This window comes from Xiphophorus couchianus, chromosome 15 (genome assembly GCF_001444195.1).
Source record: "Xiphophorus couchianus chromosome 15, X_couchianus-1.0, whole genome shotgun sequence".
In the NCBI taxonomy this organism is placed as follows: Eukaryota; Metazoa; Chordata; class Actinopteri; order Cyprinodontiformes; family Poeciliidae; genus Xiphophorus; species Xiphophorus couchianus.
This window is the reverse complement of record NC_040242.1, coordinates 5,552,569-5,568,800: the sequence shown is the minus strand read 5'-3', so window position 1 is coordinate 5,568,800 and position 16,232 is coordinate 5,552,569. Positions and strand designations below refer to the sequence as shown.

The window sequence follows — 16,232 nt, the reverse complement described above, 5'->3', positions numbered from 1 at the left end:
GTAAAATATTTAAAAACACTTTGGCTCCCTCTAGTGGTTGGCGCACTCACCTGCTTGCCATTGTGAGTGACGGAGGACAGGATGGTGCGAAGCGTCTTGAAGCCCATGGCGATGTCCAACAGATGTGCAGCGAAGAAGAAGTTGTTGAAGTGTCCAAAGATGGACATGGTGGTATACCAGATCAGATACAGGAAGTACTGGAGGACAGAGACGGACAGAAGCCTGTCTTTAGAGAAAAACATCATGGCCGCCGCTGGCTCCTGTGATGTTATTTTACACAGATGAATAAACTCACATTGTCAGTCAAAACCACTCCCAGTTTCCAGATGTGGTACTTTGTGTCAATAGAGCTCAACCTGTTAGGGAGGAAAAGGTTTATTATAGAAATATCAAACCAGCAGAGTTTGTTTTACAAACCCGACAATATAATAAAAATCACATAATAATTACTGAATACAACACATTGGACTTGAAAAACAGCAATTTAAAAACTGCAATTTTGTGAAAATAATTACCTAAAACATGACTGTGATGTGAAGGTTTAAAAATATTTCCACAATGGGGGAGACATAACAGCATCTACCATCAGTCCAAATTCATTTTGAAGCTACTAAATAATTAGTATGTATTGGATATGGCTTATTTGTTCTAAATAATCCACATTTCTGTATTTTTATTGGTCTGATATCTTTTATGCCATGGTTTCATTGGCTGGAGGCAGAAAATCTTCATAATTACCAGAAATGAAGGCTGTAATTAAATCAACTCTGAATTGAGTTACTAAAATAAATTAGCATTTAATTATGATTCTAATTTATTGAACTGGTGCATAAAGAAGTGTTACCACAGATCCTTCCTCCTGCAGCTGTGAGAACAAACTCAAATATTTACATTCCTGTCATTATCCACATTTTTTCTTTTAATTTCTCATAGCATGTTGTTTTTAAACACAAATATATGTGCACATTTATATTAATAACTGCTGTAGATTTGCCCTTACTTCACAGGTTGCTCTTATTTTTTATTTTTGTGTTAAACTGCATGCTTCCATTTTCCACTGAGGGACAATAAAGGAGATTTCTATTGTTTTCTAATATGGCATGAGTCTGTTTTTTGCTTTTTCATTTCAAATCAGTCTAAAGTCGCCTTATAAGGTCTAACTGGTCTCACCAGGACAGCAGAGACGCTTCCTTCTCCACAGTCTCCACGGTGGGGTCAAAGTCCAGAGCGCTCTTATCCAGGCCCAAAAGCTCAGCGATGCGCTCGGCCCCGTACATGTCGCCATATTTGTTGATCACCTACATGCACAGAGGAAGTACAGTATATTACTCGAATCAAGCTAAGGAAAGCATAAAAAAATATTAATTTAAATATTTCCTGATGGCTTTGTATTTTTTGAACATGCCAAGTTACAAATAAAATTACAGAAAAACAATAAACGTTCAAAGCCGAGGGTAGAAGTATAAACTTATTAAAACCTAACCTTTTTCCAGTAACATCACAAAATCATCTCATCCTATTTAAAGGTAAACATTCACTCTTCATTCAGTTTATTTCTTAATGCAGTACATTCAATGATGTGCCAATAATTAATACAATAACATTGAAGTTAGCAGCGCTGCGCTGACTCCATCATAATGGTTTTACTTTGAATCAGAAGTTGTATAATAGAGCCGTACTGCCACCTAGTGGACATTCAGTGCATTTGTCATTTGAGCTGAACTGCTCTGGCTGTCCTTCAGATACATTTGTTCCTTGTCTGTAAGTTCATTTTTATTAATTAGTTGAATATTGTGTAGAATAGAAAACTTCTTTCTACGTCTTCCAGCTTAATTTTCAAGCTAAGCTACATCATTAGCTGAGGTCAAGTTGCCTTCCATATTTTTACTTACTTCATTTTGTGTTTCGTTACAACTTCATAAAAGAACTTAATGTAAAACAGGAGCAAATAAAACCAGAAACCGTCAAGGACTGCGTTATTTTCCAACTCAGATGTTAGCTAGCCGAGTAGCTTTGTACAGGAACACACTGAGAGAGCGTCATAAAGGCAACAACAACAGAAAACACCAAGACAGTTCCACTACAACAAATCAATATTTATGAGGAATTAAATAAAACCTTTTATTCAGAGCTTTACATTTTGACACTGAACCAAACTTGTATCTAAACATTTAAATTGACTTCTACGGGTCTCAACAGTTAAACACACGTCGGATGTTCGTTGCCATTCACTAGACAGTTTTGTTCCTGCAGATTGAACACATTAAAAACTTTTTAAACTACATTTTATGTTACATTTCACTGTATCTTTACCGAGCTCCCAAAACTTCTCTTAATAAAAGTCCCTGCTTTTTGTGCAATCCAGTAATGAAATGGAATTTCCAAAGTTTCACACCACAAAATGTCGTGTGTGTGTGTGTGTGTGTGTGTGTGTTTGAGCCGGACACTCACCTTGCGTTTAATAAACTTGTCCCAGTAGTTGTTGGGGAAAGATCTGAAATCCCAAAAAAATAACTACATTTTACTGAGTTAAAATCAGTAAAATGACAATCGTCTCGGTTGACTTACGGCGTGTTGATGACGAGTCGATCCCACTGGCCCTTGATGTCATCGTCGGACGGTTGCTCAGTGATGTACAAACCGTCGAACTCCAGCTTCCTGGCGATCTCCTTCTCCCTCTTGAACACCACCAGAGGAACCTGACAGCAAAACACAAAGAGTGCAATGACTATCACATCTAATCGAACCCAAACGGCTGGTTCTGCTGGAGGTTTGATGAAAATCTGCACCTTCAGGCAGTAGTAGCCGACCAGGCAGAGCAGCGAGATGACGGTGTGGAACACGGACAGGAAGCGCAGCGTCGGCAGCATGTACCCGGTGCTCTCCTGCAGCACAAACTCGTCCATGTCGAACAGCGTGTTCTCGTCATCTTCCTCATCCCAACGGTGCTCCTCGTCTTCCTCTTCTTCCTCAGCTTCACCAGTGACCTAAACAAGAAAATGCACAGAATAGGCCAAAAAGCCGTGAGTTTCATCTTAACTCCTCAATATGCTGTGGAAATTAGCAGCGTTTTTTAGCAAGACGTTTTGTGGAAAACCCTGGAAAGATTTTTGAATTCATTACCTTGTAAAAGAGCAGGATGAAGTTGATGGCGAAGCAAACGAACAGAGCCAGGAAACGGAGGTTGTAGAAGTTACGAGCCAGGTAGTTCTGCAATAAAAACGTTTGTTATGAGTGAGAATGGCGGCTTTAGAAGGAGAAGAAGAAGAATTACTTTATTCATCCCAGCAGGGAAATTATTTCGCAGTTACAGCAAGAATTTTTTATACACAGATTAACACACACACGACAGGAGCTGCGTCTGCAGGCAGCCAGCTGAGCCGGCGCCATTTTTGAAGGAGGACATGCGGCAAAGGTTGTCGGGACCGGGAGTCGAACCCGCAACGTCTGCGGGTCTAAGGCCTCCAAATGTGGGGCGTGCTAACAACCACCACAGCACGCCCCTTTACAACAATCCAATAATAATACTCTTCAAGTTTTCCCTAATTTTCGTCTATTTTTATTCATAATAGATGGATTTCTTTTTTGTAACGTCTTCATTGTGGTCTTGAGTAGAAATGCACTAACTAAGGTTTTCCTACTTTTTGCTGAATATTCTTAATTTATGACATTTTCTTTAAGGGTTAAAACACATAAGAAGAAAAAAAATGATGCAGGATCATTAAGAGAGATAGTAGTTTAGAATCAAACAGAAAAGATTATCCCATTTCTGCGTGAAAGAAAGAAATAATACTTGAAAAAACTGCATCAAAGTGCTGCATATGGTTCTCACCAATGCATTTATAGACTGACCAAAAATACTTGGTAGGATTTAGTGCAAAGAATAAGATCCTGCAGACAAGAGGTTGAAATGAGTTTCCCTGGTTTGTATATTAAAGCAAATTTCAGAAAACAACTCTTGATCTTTGATTGCAAAACATTTTGAGTTTAGTTTCGCTCACCAGTATCTTATTCAGATAGACGTCAAGAATGGTGAAGATGGTTGACATGAAGGCCGGAGACGCCTCTTTGGGCTGACTGGATCTGGGTTTGGGTTTCTCCTCCACGGCTGGTTCCTTTGCCTCCTCCTCCTTTGGTTTGTCCTCCTTCTCCCGGGTCTCTGTGCTGTAGCAACAAATAAATAAATGTGTGTAAAAAGGAGACGTCACTCTGCAAGGCGGCTGACTTCAGTTCAAGTTCACTCTTTTACTCACTCTGCCTTTTCTGTCTCACTCTCAGAGGGCCCGGCTGTCTTGGCAGCGGCTTTCTGAAAAGCATTTTTAATAGACAACGGAAATTACTGTCTGAGCAGAACAGTAAAACACAAGAGGACTGGGGCAACTGAGAAAAAAATCTGTCATTTTTTTCAGAATTGTTTTTTTCTGAATTCAGTTTTTTTCCCCCTCAGAATTCCAAAACTTTTGTAAAATTTCCAATTTTCTTCTTAGAATTCAGATTTTTTTTTTTTTAATATTCTTTTTCAAAATTAAGACTTTAATCTCACAATTCTGCTTTCTCGGAATTCAAACTTCTTTCTCAGAATTTTTATTTTTTACTGAATTCAGATTTTTTTTTTCTTAGAATTTCAATTTTTTTGTCAAAATTACGAGTTATTTTCTCAGAATTATGAGGGGGGTTTTTTTGTTTCAAAATTCTGACTTTAATTTCAGAATTCACATTTTTTCTTAGAATTCCGTTTTTTTGGTCAGAATTCCGACCTTTTCTGTCACAATTTCAAGTTTTTCTCAGAATTCTAAGTTTTTTCAGATTTTAGTTTTTTCTCAGAATTGTTTTTATTCTTTTGCAGAATTCTGACCTTTTTTTAGAATCAGAAATCTTAAAATTCTGACTCTAAGGTAAATTCTGAGATTAAAATTCTTTTTATGTTTTTCAATAAAAACTAGTTGAATAGAAGAAGCTGAAGCACCTTTTTACTGTCTGCAGTGGAGGACTCCCCGCTCAGCTCCGACACGTCCCCCAGGCCGGGCTCCACGTGTTTTCCTCCTTCCTTTTTAGGCGTCAGCATCTCCAGCATCACGTCCACCTCTGTGGCGTCTCCTGCAGGAGCCATGGTTTTGTCCGAGCTGCCCGACGACTCCATGGCTTCCACTTTGTCTCCTTCTCCCACGTCCCCGTGGATGCCGAACTGCGTCGGGTCCGGCATGTTGCCCAGGATATCCGTCACCTTTATGTTCTTGGCTCCTTCAACAAGCCCTCCGCCGAACATGGACGACCAGATGACGTGAAAGAAACCAAAAACGAGGCTGAAAATCCCCTTAAAGAAGCCAATAAAGATCATCCAGGAGAAGGAGAAGAAGCCGGTGATGAGTTCCTTGATGCTCAGCTTCTTGATTTTCTTGAACTGCTTGCGCGCGGTTTTAATGGTGAAAATCTGCCGGATTTCTGAAATGTTCTTCTTGACCGAACGACACGCGGTGGTGAACGCCGAGGCAGACTCCAGGGCGCCATCTTCTCCCCCGGAGAGCTCCTCAAGGATGCTGTGCACCTCTTCCTCGTCCTCCTCCTCCGGCTGCTCCACGGCGTCCGGCTCAGAGATCTGCGAGGCCAGCTGCATCTCAAAGATGGTGTCCTCGCAGAAGTTCACAAACATCTCCATCTTCTCGCTCTCTCCTCCCTCGTTCACCACGTCGAAGATGAACTGCCGCTTCGACTCCTTCACCTGCGGCTTTTCCCACTGCTCGCGGCTCGACTCGCTGATCTCGAAGTAAACGCGTTCGATTCGCTTTGCGCTGCCTAAGATCTCGATGCGACCCAGGTAAGGCTCGAAGTAGCTGAGGACGCTTTCGGCCAGGTCCAGGAAGGTGGTGAGCCGGGCGTCGTGGGGCATGTGTTCAGACAGGTTGGTCAGCAGCACGGCCACGTTGAACCCGATGTCCTTGGCAGGCTCGTGGAATCGCTCCACAAACTCCTTATAGTTGAACATGTCGTTCTCATCGGCCTCCGCGCACGACAGCAGGAATTCGATTTCTGACTGGTTGTACTGCTTCTGGCTCTCCATCGACTTCTGGAACTCCTTTTTGGAAATGAGTCCTTTGCATTCCGGGTCGTACTCCTTAAAGTTGTCGGACGTCGTGAGATCTTTCAGTTTGAGGAACATGTCGAAGAATTTTAGGATCATCTCCACGTTACTGGAAGACTCCACCAGGGTGTCGACCATCTGCTTCCCGATTGTCCCGTTCACCACGTTTCCTGAAGAGGCACCAAACCACTCTGCTTACTTTATGACTTTAAAATCATATTAAATTAAATAAAGTAACATTTTTTATCATCTTACCCTCAAGGAGAGACAGCAACATGACAACCATGTCCTTCTGTAAATCCATCAGTTCCTTCAACAACTCAATCTGACTGGCATCCTTAAAATTAAAACAAATATGTAGGATTTGTTTCTGTTTGTAGAACAAAACAAAACTACTGAAATTAACCAGATATTTGATGGAAGCAGACTTACACACTGCGAAAATACAAAATCTTACAAAGTAGTTTTGGTCTAATTTCTAGAACACGTGTCAAACTCGAGGTCCGTGGGCCAAATCCGGTCCACCATACCTTATTATGTGGCCGTCTAGATTTTGGACTAAACACTAAGTGAGCTTAAATATTATATTATCAATCAAATCAATGCAGTTTTTATCTGTTTACTGCCAAATTATATCAATCAGTCCCTCCAGTGTCTTGAGAATTATCGTGGAAATTCACACAAAATCAACAAATTGAGCTAAATTTATTGCAGATTTTTCTCAAAAATTGTCAAAAACTTTCTTACTTGTACTAAACAGCTGCCTCAGCTTTAATTGATTCCAATGAAACTAGAACTTTTTCACCAATGTTGTTTTACTTAAAACAAAAACTTCCATATCTTTCTGAGAAGCTACTTGTAAGTAAGAAAACTTGAATTAAGAGAAAACTAAGATATTTGCACTAGAAACTGGACCGAAAATACTTTGTAAAATTGTGTTTTTTCAGTGCTTTAGCACATTTTTGTTGCATTTTAAAAGGTTAATCTAAAATAAAATGTAGTTTTCGAAAATGGAAGGAAACAAATGGGATAAAAAAAATGCAACACAGAGAAAAAACGGTTTAAAAATGAAAAAAATCAACAACTGTTTTGTAAATCACTTACTGTTGGACTATTTAGACTTATGGATCTTTGCCACATGGCAGCTATTTAGGCAGATAATTGTAGTTTGTGGTTTTAGTAGCTTTAATTGGTTGTGTATTTCAAATCGTCCCTAAGATTAAAGTCCTACAATTTTCAATTTGCTTCCTCTTTTCACATCGTAACAATTCAAACTAATTACTTGAAGTCAAATCTGAACACTGTTAGGTTTCACTCAGGCTTACGTATCAACGTACACATAATGTTTTTTACAATTTGTGACAAAAATAAAACAGGAGTTTAGGTTAACCTGTGAAAGCTTCATTTGCATGTTTGCAAACACATGCAGGAAGCCGACGACTGCATCCCACAGTCTGCTGTGAGCTAAACTCTGCTGGTTTCCAATGCAAGGCCCCTGCAGGCGAGAGAGGACAGAAAAAACACCATGAAATAAACGATAAAAACATCAATAAATGACTTAATTCATGAGTTTCCTACCTGAATGTACTCAGTGAGCGAGTTAAATATCTGCTTGGCTACAGATAAAGCTTTGGAGAAGTTGTGCTTCCCAGTTTCATCAATTACATCTTTCCCAGAATAATACCAATAAAAATCACTGATTGATTCCTAAACGGGAGATGAAGAGCAGCAGATATGATCACAGTAACAAACAGAAACGATGAAGAGGAGGATGTGAGCGTGTTCGCCACCTGGAGGCGGAGCAAGTAGTCCACAGTGCTGATGATGATGTTCACTGTGGTCGTGTTTCCAGTTTGGGTCCTCAGGAAGTTTTGGAAATCTGACAGAAGAAAATGTTAAACTTGAAAATGAATCTGTGCTTTAATGAATCTGTTTTTAAATCCGTTCCTCACCTCCGTTGTGGCCCTCGCAGAGAAGTTGCAAAAAGCGGAACAGATCTTTGGTGAATTCGTCGTTCTGAAGCACCTTGGAGCCTTAAAGAAAAATTTTTACATAAATGTGGATCCAAAGTTTTAAATCATTTATTTAAAACAAGAAATTATAATCCCTTGCAAAACTTTTCATACCCATTTTGTCACATTTCAGCCGCATGTTTGATTGGGATTTTATCTGATAGAGCAACACATAAAATGTTCAGTTCTTCCGTTTAGAAAAATAAACTTTTTTAACAAACATCCAAAATCTGTGATGGAAAACTTTACATCTTTGTGAAAACAATATCTTCATGATGGAGGGAGGCAAATGAAGCGTAGTTCTGGAAGAAAATCTTTTAGTGGCCACAAAAGACTAAACATGCAGCTCTGGAAAAAATTAAGAGACCACTTAAAATGTCCAGTTTCTCTGATTTTACTTTTTATAGGTATATATTTTGTTCTTTTTCCCATGAAAATTTCTGAGATTAGGTTTTTTTTCTACCAAATTTCAAACTCAGAAATTTCCTTTCTTCTTCCAGATAATTTCTGAGATTAATCTCAACATTTCTGTTTCTTTGTTTGTTTGTTTTTTTTCAACTTTTGGAGCTCAGAAATGTCTTTTTTCTAGAATATTCCTGAGATTCATCTAAAAATATCAGTACTTTATTTAAAGCATATTCTCGACTTTTGGAGCTCAGAAATTTTATTGTTTTGTCCAGAAAATTTCAAACTAAAACTTTACATCTTGGTGAAAAAATATCTCCATGGTGGATGGAAAGATGGATGTGTGGTCCTGAAATGTGTAAAAACAACAGCTCTGGAAAAAATTAAGAAACCACTTAGAATGATCAGTTTCTCTTGTTTTACTTTTTACAGGTTTATGTTTGAGTAAAATGAACATTGATCTTTTATTCTATGAACTACTGACATGTCTCTGAAATTACAAGCAAAAATTTTGTATATATTTGCAGAAAATGAGAAACGGTCAAAATAACTAAGATGCAAAGACAACAAGTTGACAATTTAGAAACAACAATACTAATGTTTTAACTCAGGAAGAGTTCAGAAATCAATATTTGGTGGAAAAACCAGGAGGTTTTTAATGGGGGTTTCAGTGTTTTTGTCCAGAGCTGTATATTCTGTCAGGATGATCTAGTCAAAGTCCACACTTAAATCCAATTGAGAATATATATATAAAAATATATATTTACAGTTTCCATCTAACCTGCCTGAGCTTAAACTATTTTACAAAGATGAAATGTGCCAGCTGACTAAAAAACCGCGAGCACAAATGCATAAAACGTTTATCTGATTTTCGTTTGTAAAAACTGTTTTCATTTTATCTGTAAATCTGTTTTGTTCTGATTTGTCACATAAAATCCCCCCAAACCAATGAGGTTTCCAGTAGTAATGAGACAAAATGTTAAAAAGTCTAAGAGGAATCAATACTTTTGCAAAGCACCGTGTCATATAAATGGCAGGCCGGGCATTTCTTATGTTCAAGGTTTCTGAGCCTTTAGATTACAGGTGGAAAACTGAATTCAAAGAGCAGTTTTATAAACAAAAATAAAATAAAAAACACCAACGAAACACTAGGACATTTCCTTAAGCTGGAGGAAGCTGGAAAACTTTCACATGCAGGCCGTGAAGAGGCCCGATGAAAACAGCAGACAAATGGGTTTACGAATCATTTTAACTGGATAATCCAGTCAGAATAAATTAAATCAGGTGGATTCCAAATCTGAAAGCTACGATGGAATAATAGGGCCACTGTAGATAGAAGAAAAGAGAGTAAATTTGCTTGAAAAAAAATCAGAAATTTTCTAGGAAAAGCAAGAAATTTTAAAGTCAAATATTTTCAAGAAAAAACTCAGAACTTTTGAGATTAACCGATAAGATTTTCTAGAAAGAAAATAAGGAAATTTCTGAGTTTGAAAAGTCAAGAATTAGCTAAAAAAATCTTACCTTTTGAGATTAATCTCTGAATTTTTTATTTGTTTGAATTTTGAAACAGAAATGTCCATGTTTGTCCTAGAAAATTTCTGAAATTAATCTAAAAAATTCAAATTTTTTTCTAGCATATTTAAACTTTTGGAAATCAGAAATCTTTTTATTTTTTTCTAGAAAATTTCCGAGATTAATCTTTTTTCTTACAAATTTTTGACTTTTCAAACTCAGAAATTTCCTTGTTTCCTTCAACATCATTTCTGAGGAAAATCTCAAAAAAAGATTTTCTAGCATATTTTCAACTTTTGAAGTTCTGAAATTTTGTTGTCGCTCTTTTTTCTAGAATATTTTTGAGGTGTATAAATAAATGTCTTAGACTTTCCTAGCAAAGTTTTGACTTTTCAAACTTGTTTTTTCCAAAACATTTGAGTTTTTTTGGCAAAAAAAAGTGGGGGAAATGTAATCTTTTGTTGTTCTACCCACAGTAGTCCAACCACGCCGTCGTAGAAAGCAGCTTGTGACGCCATGTGAAAGTTGATCATTACGAAACGGAACCAGCTTTGTGGAATAGCCCCCAAATCCAAAGCAAGCCAAAGCTTTGCTTGAGCTGTGGAAGAGCCCACAGACCTATTTAGTCAAACCTGTTGGGAGTGGCACTGAAAGCCAGCATATCTGAGCAGCACTAATCAGGACTGGCATTAGTAAATGTTAACATGGGAGGGAAACTGGAACAAAAAGCAAAATAAAACGGAAAACAGCCAGTGGATTGATTTTAATGGCCCACTTTGGGTGTTCTCCATCAGCATGCTCCCTATAGGAGGAGCTTCACAAATAAAAGCAGGGAGGATGGACCACATATATGAAGGGAACATTCAGGGAGGAAGCATAGCCATATCACGATGATCTAAATTTGCTATTTACCCCGCCGAGTGTGGACTGCCATCGATGGGTTTTTAAAATGACAGGAAGGAGACAAACGGCACACGAAGACACAAGCAAAAAGAGAGGACACCGAGTTACAATACAAAGAGATATGAATACATCAGCTACGAGTGGAAAAACAAAGACATGCTGCTTAGGACGAAGGGGGAAACCAGTGGTCTGGGTTGCATCTAACAAAACAGGAACTGAGTCATGGTGAAAGGTTTGAAATGGCTACAGAGACAACAGTAGCTACAGTGTTAAATCTCAGTGGAAATGATGATGAGGAGACAAACAGTTTGATGAGACGGGAGGTTTGTGGTGAAAGTTAGAGAGGTGAGAGCTTTGAGTGCTAAACCAAGTCTTCCTCATCTTCGCTCCAGTTATATCAGAATATTAACCTAAAGTGGGATTTTTCTCAGGGCTGTGGTGAAAAACATCACACCGAAAACTTCACTGACCCCAAGACAAGCAGCAAACCCAATCAAAATTCATCATTTTGATTCTTCATAAGTCCAGGCACTGATCCACACATTTCAAACATTGATCCTCAACAGCTGCAAAGGTCTCAACTGCAATGGAAAGTTTAAAAATGCATAACAGGAGAAAGTCTTCAGACTTACTTGAACCTTCTTCCGACACCATGCCAAGTCCTTCTGCCTTGTTTTGCCTCTCAAATGCATTCAGGTCCAAGACACTGAGAAACAAAGTAGGATAAAAATAGTTAGCAAGCTAAATATCTAGTTAGCAAATTGAGCACTTAGTTAGCCACCCAAGTGTGTAGTTTAAAGCTAATACTTAGTTAGTAAGCTAAATATCTAGTTAGCAAATTGAGCACTTAGTTAGCCACCCAAGTGTGTAGTTTAAAGCTAATACTTAGTTAGTAAGCTAAATATCTAGTTAGCAAGCAAAACACCTACCTTCATAAATATAGTAAGTAAGCTAACTATTTAGCTCCAAACTAAATATCTAATCCTAAGCTAGCTAAATTAAACTAGCCCCAAGCAAGCTAAACACTAAGCTGGCTCTGAGCTAACTAAACATTTATCTCTGAGCTAGCTAAATATTAAGCTAACTAAGAGCTAGCAAAATATTAAGTCATTTCTTGTCAGAATTTATTCAATTTCTTGCTTGCTATGCTAGCTTAAGGAGTAAAGCAATTTGAATTTGGCAGCCAGTTAGGAAATTAGCAACATAAATAACATTAAAATTAATTATTTTAACTTATATTTTATTTAAAATTAATTGAGTAACAGAAAACAAAAATTCTGATGAAAAATATATGATTTATACCCCCTGGTGGCTCCCACTTTTAAAAACACAACACAGTTTGCTACCATAAAAGCAACAGAGTTGGTAAGAAAACATTTCTGTCCATCTCAAAGCTTTTTGCCCCAACAATCCCTACCTGCAAGACTGCATCAGTCCTGACAGACTCTTGAAAAAGCCTGCGTCTCTTTTGTCCGTCAAGTAACCGAGCATTTTCTGTGATAAAGGAAGGTTATGAGTTCATAAAACTCTGCAATCATGCAGCTCATGGCAGGTTGCTGAACGGGAGCAGAGATCTGGATCAAGGTCACCTGTTGAACTTGCACGTTGCCTCCATTTAGGATGGAGATGCCCAGTTTGAGGGTGCAGGTCACCATGGGGCCCAGACGACCTGATGGTGGAGAGATAAAGGTTGTAATCAGCCGCTTTTTATCCTGTTTCTCTAAAACAGCGGTGTCAACCTCATTTTCGTTTTGGGACAAATTAGGATCATGAATGCTCTTAAAGGGCCGGTTGTGCCAGAATGTATTGGTAAAACCTGTTCACAAACTGCTAAAATATCATTTAAATTTTGGGCATCTTTTAAGTCCCTCCAGGATTTTGTGATTCTTTTTGTGATTTTTTGCAATAAATATCAAAGTGTTTGTGGTTCTAGTATGGAAATATTTGTGCTTATATATGACGGTAAATGAATTTTTATTACTATATATGTACAGATCATGGACTATAATCTGACAACAATTAGAGCAGAGGCAGCTGTTTAGCACAAGTAATAAAGTTTTTGAAAATTTTGGAGAAAAATCTGCAATAAACTCCCAATTATGTATTAGTGCAAAAAAGTTCAGGGATTTGTTGATTTTGTGTGAATTTCCACGATAATTCTCAAGACACTGGAGAGACTGATTGATATAATTTGGCAGTAAACAAATAAAAACTGCATTGATTTGATTGATAACATAATATTTAATCACACTTAGTGTTTAGTCCAGAATCTAGAGGGCCACAGAAAAAGTTACGGTGGACCAGATTTGGGGTTGCACGGTGGCACAGTGGGTAGAACTGTTGCCTTGCAGCAAGAAGGTTCTTGGTTCAGTTCCCGGCCCGGGCTCTTTATGCATGGAGTTTGCATGTTCTCCCTGTGCATGCGTGGGTTCTCTCCGGGTTCTCCGACTTCCTCCCACAGTCCAAAAACATGACTGTCAGGTTAATTGGTCTCTCTAAATTCTCCCTGGGTGTGAGTGTGTGTGTGGATGGTTGTGTGTCCTGTCTGTTTCTGTTTCTGTGTTGCCCTGCAACAAACTGGCGGCCTGTCCAGGGTGAACCCGCCTCTCGCCCGGAACATTAGCTGGAGATAGACACCAGCACCTCCCGACCCCTCTAAGGGACAAGGGTGTAAGAAAATGGATGGATGGACCAGATTTGGCCCACGGGCTTTCAGTTTGACACATGATCTAAAAGCGTCTCATGAAAACTCAGTCCAATGAAATACAAAGTTTCTACATAGCATGAAAAGTTTGGAATCTGATTTTTAGTAATTTCCAGGTCTGGATAAAAATGGAGGAAAAAAGGAAGTAGAATTTTCTGAGTTTATTCTCATTCTGATTGTTTAAAATTTGTGTTTTTTCCCATTCTTTCTTGTGTCACTCCTTTCTTTTCTCCAGGACTTCCTAACTTTTTAAAAACAAGTCTTTCTTTCTTTCTTCTTCCTTCTGTCTTTTATTCCTCGAGTCATTTTTGTACTTCATTCATTTCTTCTTCCTTCCATCATTCTTTCCTCCCTTTCTCATAGCTTTTCTTTCCAGATTTGTGCCCTTCCTTCCTTGGAATTGCAAGTTTTTAATTTTGCAAGTTGTACAAAAAATGTGGCCTGGATTCCAGTTGAATCTTATAATTTTATATCTTAAAATTAATGTGAAGGGTTGAACACATTTGAAATCAACGTTCAACATAAAAGAATAATGAGGCTGAGAGATGAAAGCTTAGTTTTCCAAAATACATCCTAGCATAAAGTCAGATCCTTCCTGAATTATTCCTCCAGACGTTCAGATGATTACAAGCAGGCAGACTTTTTCCAGCTGGATCATTTTTACCTTTGCTGGCGCTGATCATCTGCAGCACCATTTCTGCAGCCCCACGAGCGTGCAGCCTCGCCTGCTGGTACAGGATCTTCTGCTTTTCCATCTCCTTTTCCTGAAGGTGAAAAGCAAAAATGTGCCTCACAAAAAGACATAAAAACAGTTTTAGAGCCGCTGCACCAAGCAGCAACGTCCAAGTACCTCGAATGTCTTTTCCCGCCCTTCTTCTTCCTCTTCCTCCTCATCCTCTGCACAGCTCTGACAAAATACAGGACCACAATTTAAAACATTTAATTAATAGAGAATGTTGCAGCTGTTCAAAAGGAAAATACCTTTGCCATCATGTCTGCATACGCGATATATAAAGGATCTACTTCCAGGTGGCTGAAAAAGAGAAAAATCACAATATTATGAAAAGGTATTACAACCACAATTAGATGTTAGAAACCGTGGTGTCAAACCACGGGCCTCAAGGTGTCAAACTTGAGGTCCAAATCTGGTCCACCATAGCTTTTTATGTGGCCCCTAGATTCTAGACTAAACACGAAGTGTGATTAGATATTATGTTATCAATCAAATCAATGCAATTTTTATCGGTTTATTATAAAATTATATCAATCAGTCCCTCAAGTTTATTGGGAGTTATCGCGGAAATTCAAGCAAAATCAATAAATTGAGCTAGTTTTTACAGAGTTTTCTTAAAAATTGTCAAAACCTTTCTTACTTGTACTAAGCAGCTGCTTCAGCCTTAATTGATGTCAGATTATATTCCATAATCTGTACAGCGAGTAATAAAAAAATCACATTTATCGTCATATAGAGGCACAAATATTTCCAAATTAGTACGACAAACACTTTGAATTTTAATGCAAAAAATTACAAAAAGAATCATGAAATCCTGGAGGAACTGAAAAAATTTTCAATAATATTTAATTTTAAGGATTCATTGATATTTTAACAGTTTGTGATCAGGTTTTATCGATACATTCTGGCACAACCGGCCCTTTAAGAACATTCATGATCCTGATTTGGCCCAAAACAAAAATTAATTTGACGCACCTGGTTTAGGAATTTAAAAACATTTAAAATCTGAAAATTGTGATTGTCACTGCCTTTAACTTTGAAATCTCAAAATAAAATTCCTAATAAGTAGATAGAGTCCACCTGAGCAAACGTTTAAAATGATTTGAAAGTTGATTTTGTGAAGAAAAATTGGCAAACATTTCTCTCTCTAGACATATAAATCCAGAAAAAATAAAAAAACTTAAAGTTGTGACCGTGGTTAAGATTGTTCTTCAAAGTATTTACTTCCCAATAAATCATTAACATTTGTAGCTTTAACATCACTAACTGAGAAAAAGATTTTAAAAAAGACACATACAGTATATTTGTACTAATTGACATTCGTGTTGCGGTTCTGAGGAGAGTTTTCACCCTCTCACCTTCTCTCCGTCAGAGCGTTGTGGCTGAAGTGGAGGATGAGCTGGTGGAGCGGGTCTGGCTTGATCTCAGCCACCTCTTCTTCCTCTTCCTCCACGATCTTCATCGGGGTTTTCTACAGGAGTCAACAAACTACATCGTTATCACTCATCCTGCAGGAGATTTTCTCACTCCTTCTTCTTCCTCTCAAGCTTGAATATAATCAAAATTATTTATTTAAAGGCAACCTATTATGCTTCTTTGAACAGATTAGGATAAATCTGTGGCCTAAACAAATCATGTTCTTTGCATTCTTTGCATCAGATTTTTGTCTGCTTTGAGCCCCTTCCAGAATGTTTTTGGGTCTCTGTCACTTTAAATCCAAATAAGCTGCTGCTGGCCACGCCCCCCAACTCAACGTTTATGGCTGCAAACAGATGTGTAAGGTTACAATCATACATCTTTGAAAAGCAAAATTGGAGCCTCCTGCACAACCAACATAAATTCACCAAGTGGTTTCTGGATGGTAAGTCAACAATAATTTCAAAA

General features: G+C 38.1%; 2 protein-coding genes across 7 annotated transcripts in view; one reads left to right on the top strand and one right to left on the bottom strand.

Moving 5' to 3' along the window:
- The window catches only part of aven (apoptosis, caspase activation inhibitor), a 57,210-nt gene extending 57,010 nt beyond the window's left edge, over positions 1-200 (top strand). For all 3 annotated transcript variants that reach the window (XM_028040623.1, XM_028040621.1, XM_028040619.1), the window contains one exon: positions 35-200. The gene's annotated coding sequence lies outside the window, so the exon portion shown is untranslated. The remainder of the gene's footprint in view (positions 1-34) is intronic.
- ryr3 (ryanodine receptor 3) overlaps positions 1-16,232 on the bottom strand; it is a 138,575-nt gene that overhangs the window by 9,424 nt on the left and 112,919 nt on the right. For 2 of the 4 annotated variants that reach the window (XM_028040613.1, XM_028040615.1), the window contains 23 exons: positions 15,707-15,819; positions 14,597-14,648; positions 14,466-14,522; positions 14,280-14,379; positions 12,501-12,580; positions 12,329-12,405; positions 11,544-11,617; positions 10,921-10,935; positions 8,032-8,112; positions 7,870-7,958; positions 7,658-7,786; positions 7,470-7,574; positions 6,335-6,416; positions 4,967-6,249; positions 4,254-4,306; positions 4,002-4,164; positions 3,124-3,210; positions 2,790-2,987; positions 2,569-2,699; positions 2,452-2,494; positions 1,171-1,298; positions 296-356; positions 51-197 (listed from right to left, as the gene is read on the bottom strand). In XM_028040613.1, coding sequence (XP_027896414.1) covers positions 51-197; positions 296-356; positions 1,171-1,298; positions 2,452-2,494; positions 2,569-2,699; positions 2,790-2,987; positions 3,124-3,210; positions 4,002-4,164; positions 4,254-4,306; positions 4,967-6,249; positions 6,335-6,416; positions 7,470-7,574; positions 7,658-7,786; positions 7,870-7,958; positions 8,032-8,112; positions 10,921-10,935; positions 11,544-11,617; positions 12,329-12,405; positions 12,501-12,580; positions 14,280-14,379; positions 14,466-14,522; positions 14,597-14,648; positions 15,707-15,819 — 3,348 coding nt within the window. The remainder of the gene's footprint in view (positions 1-50; positions 198-295; positions 357-1,170; positions 1,299-2,451; positions 2,495-2,568; positions 2,700-2,789; positions 2,988-3,123; positions 3,211-4,001; positions 4,165-4,253; positions 4,307-4,966; positions 6,250-6,334; positions 6,417-7,469; positions 7,575-7,657; positions 7,787-7,869; positions 7,959-8,031; positions 8,113-10,920; positions 10,936-11,543; positions 11,618-12,328; positions 12,406-12,500; positions 12,581-14,279; positions 14,380-14,465; positions 14,523-14,596; positions 14,649-15,706; positions 15,820-16,232) is intronic. The other 2 variants (XM_028040614.1, XM_028040616.1) reach the window with 1 other exon arrangement.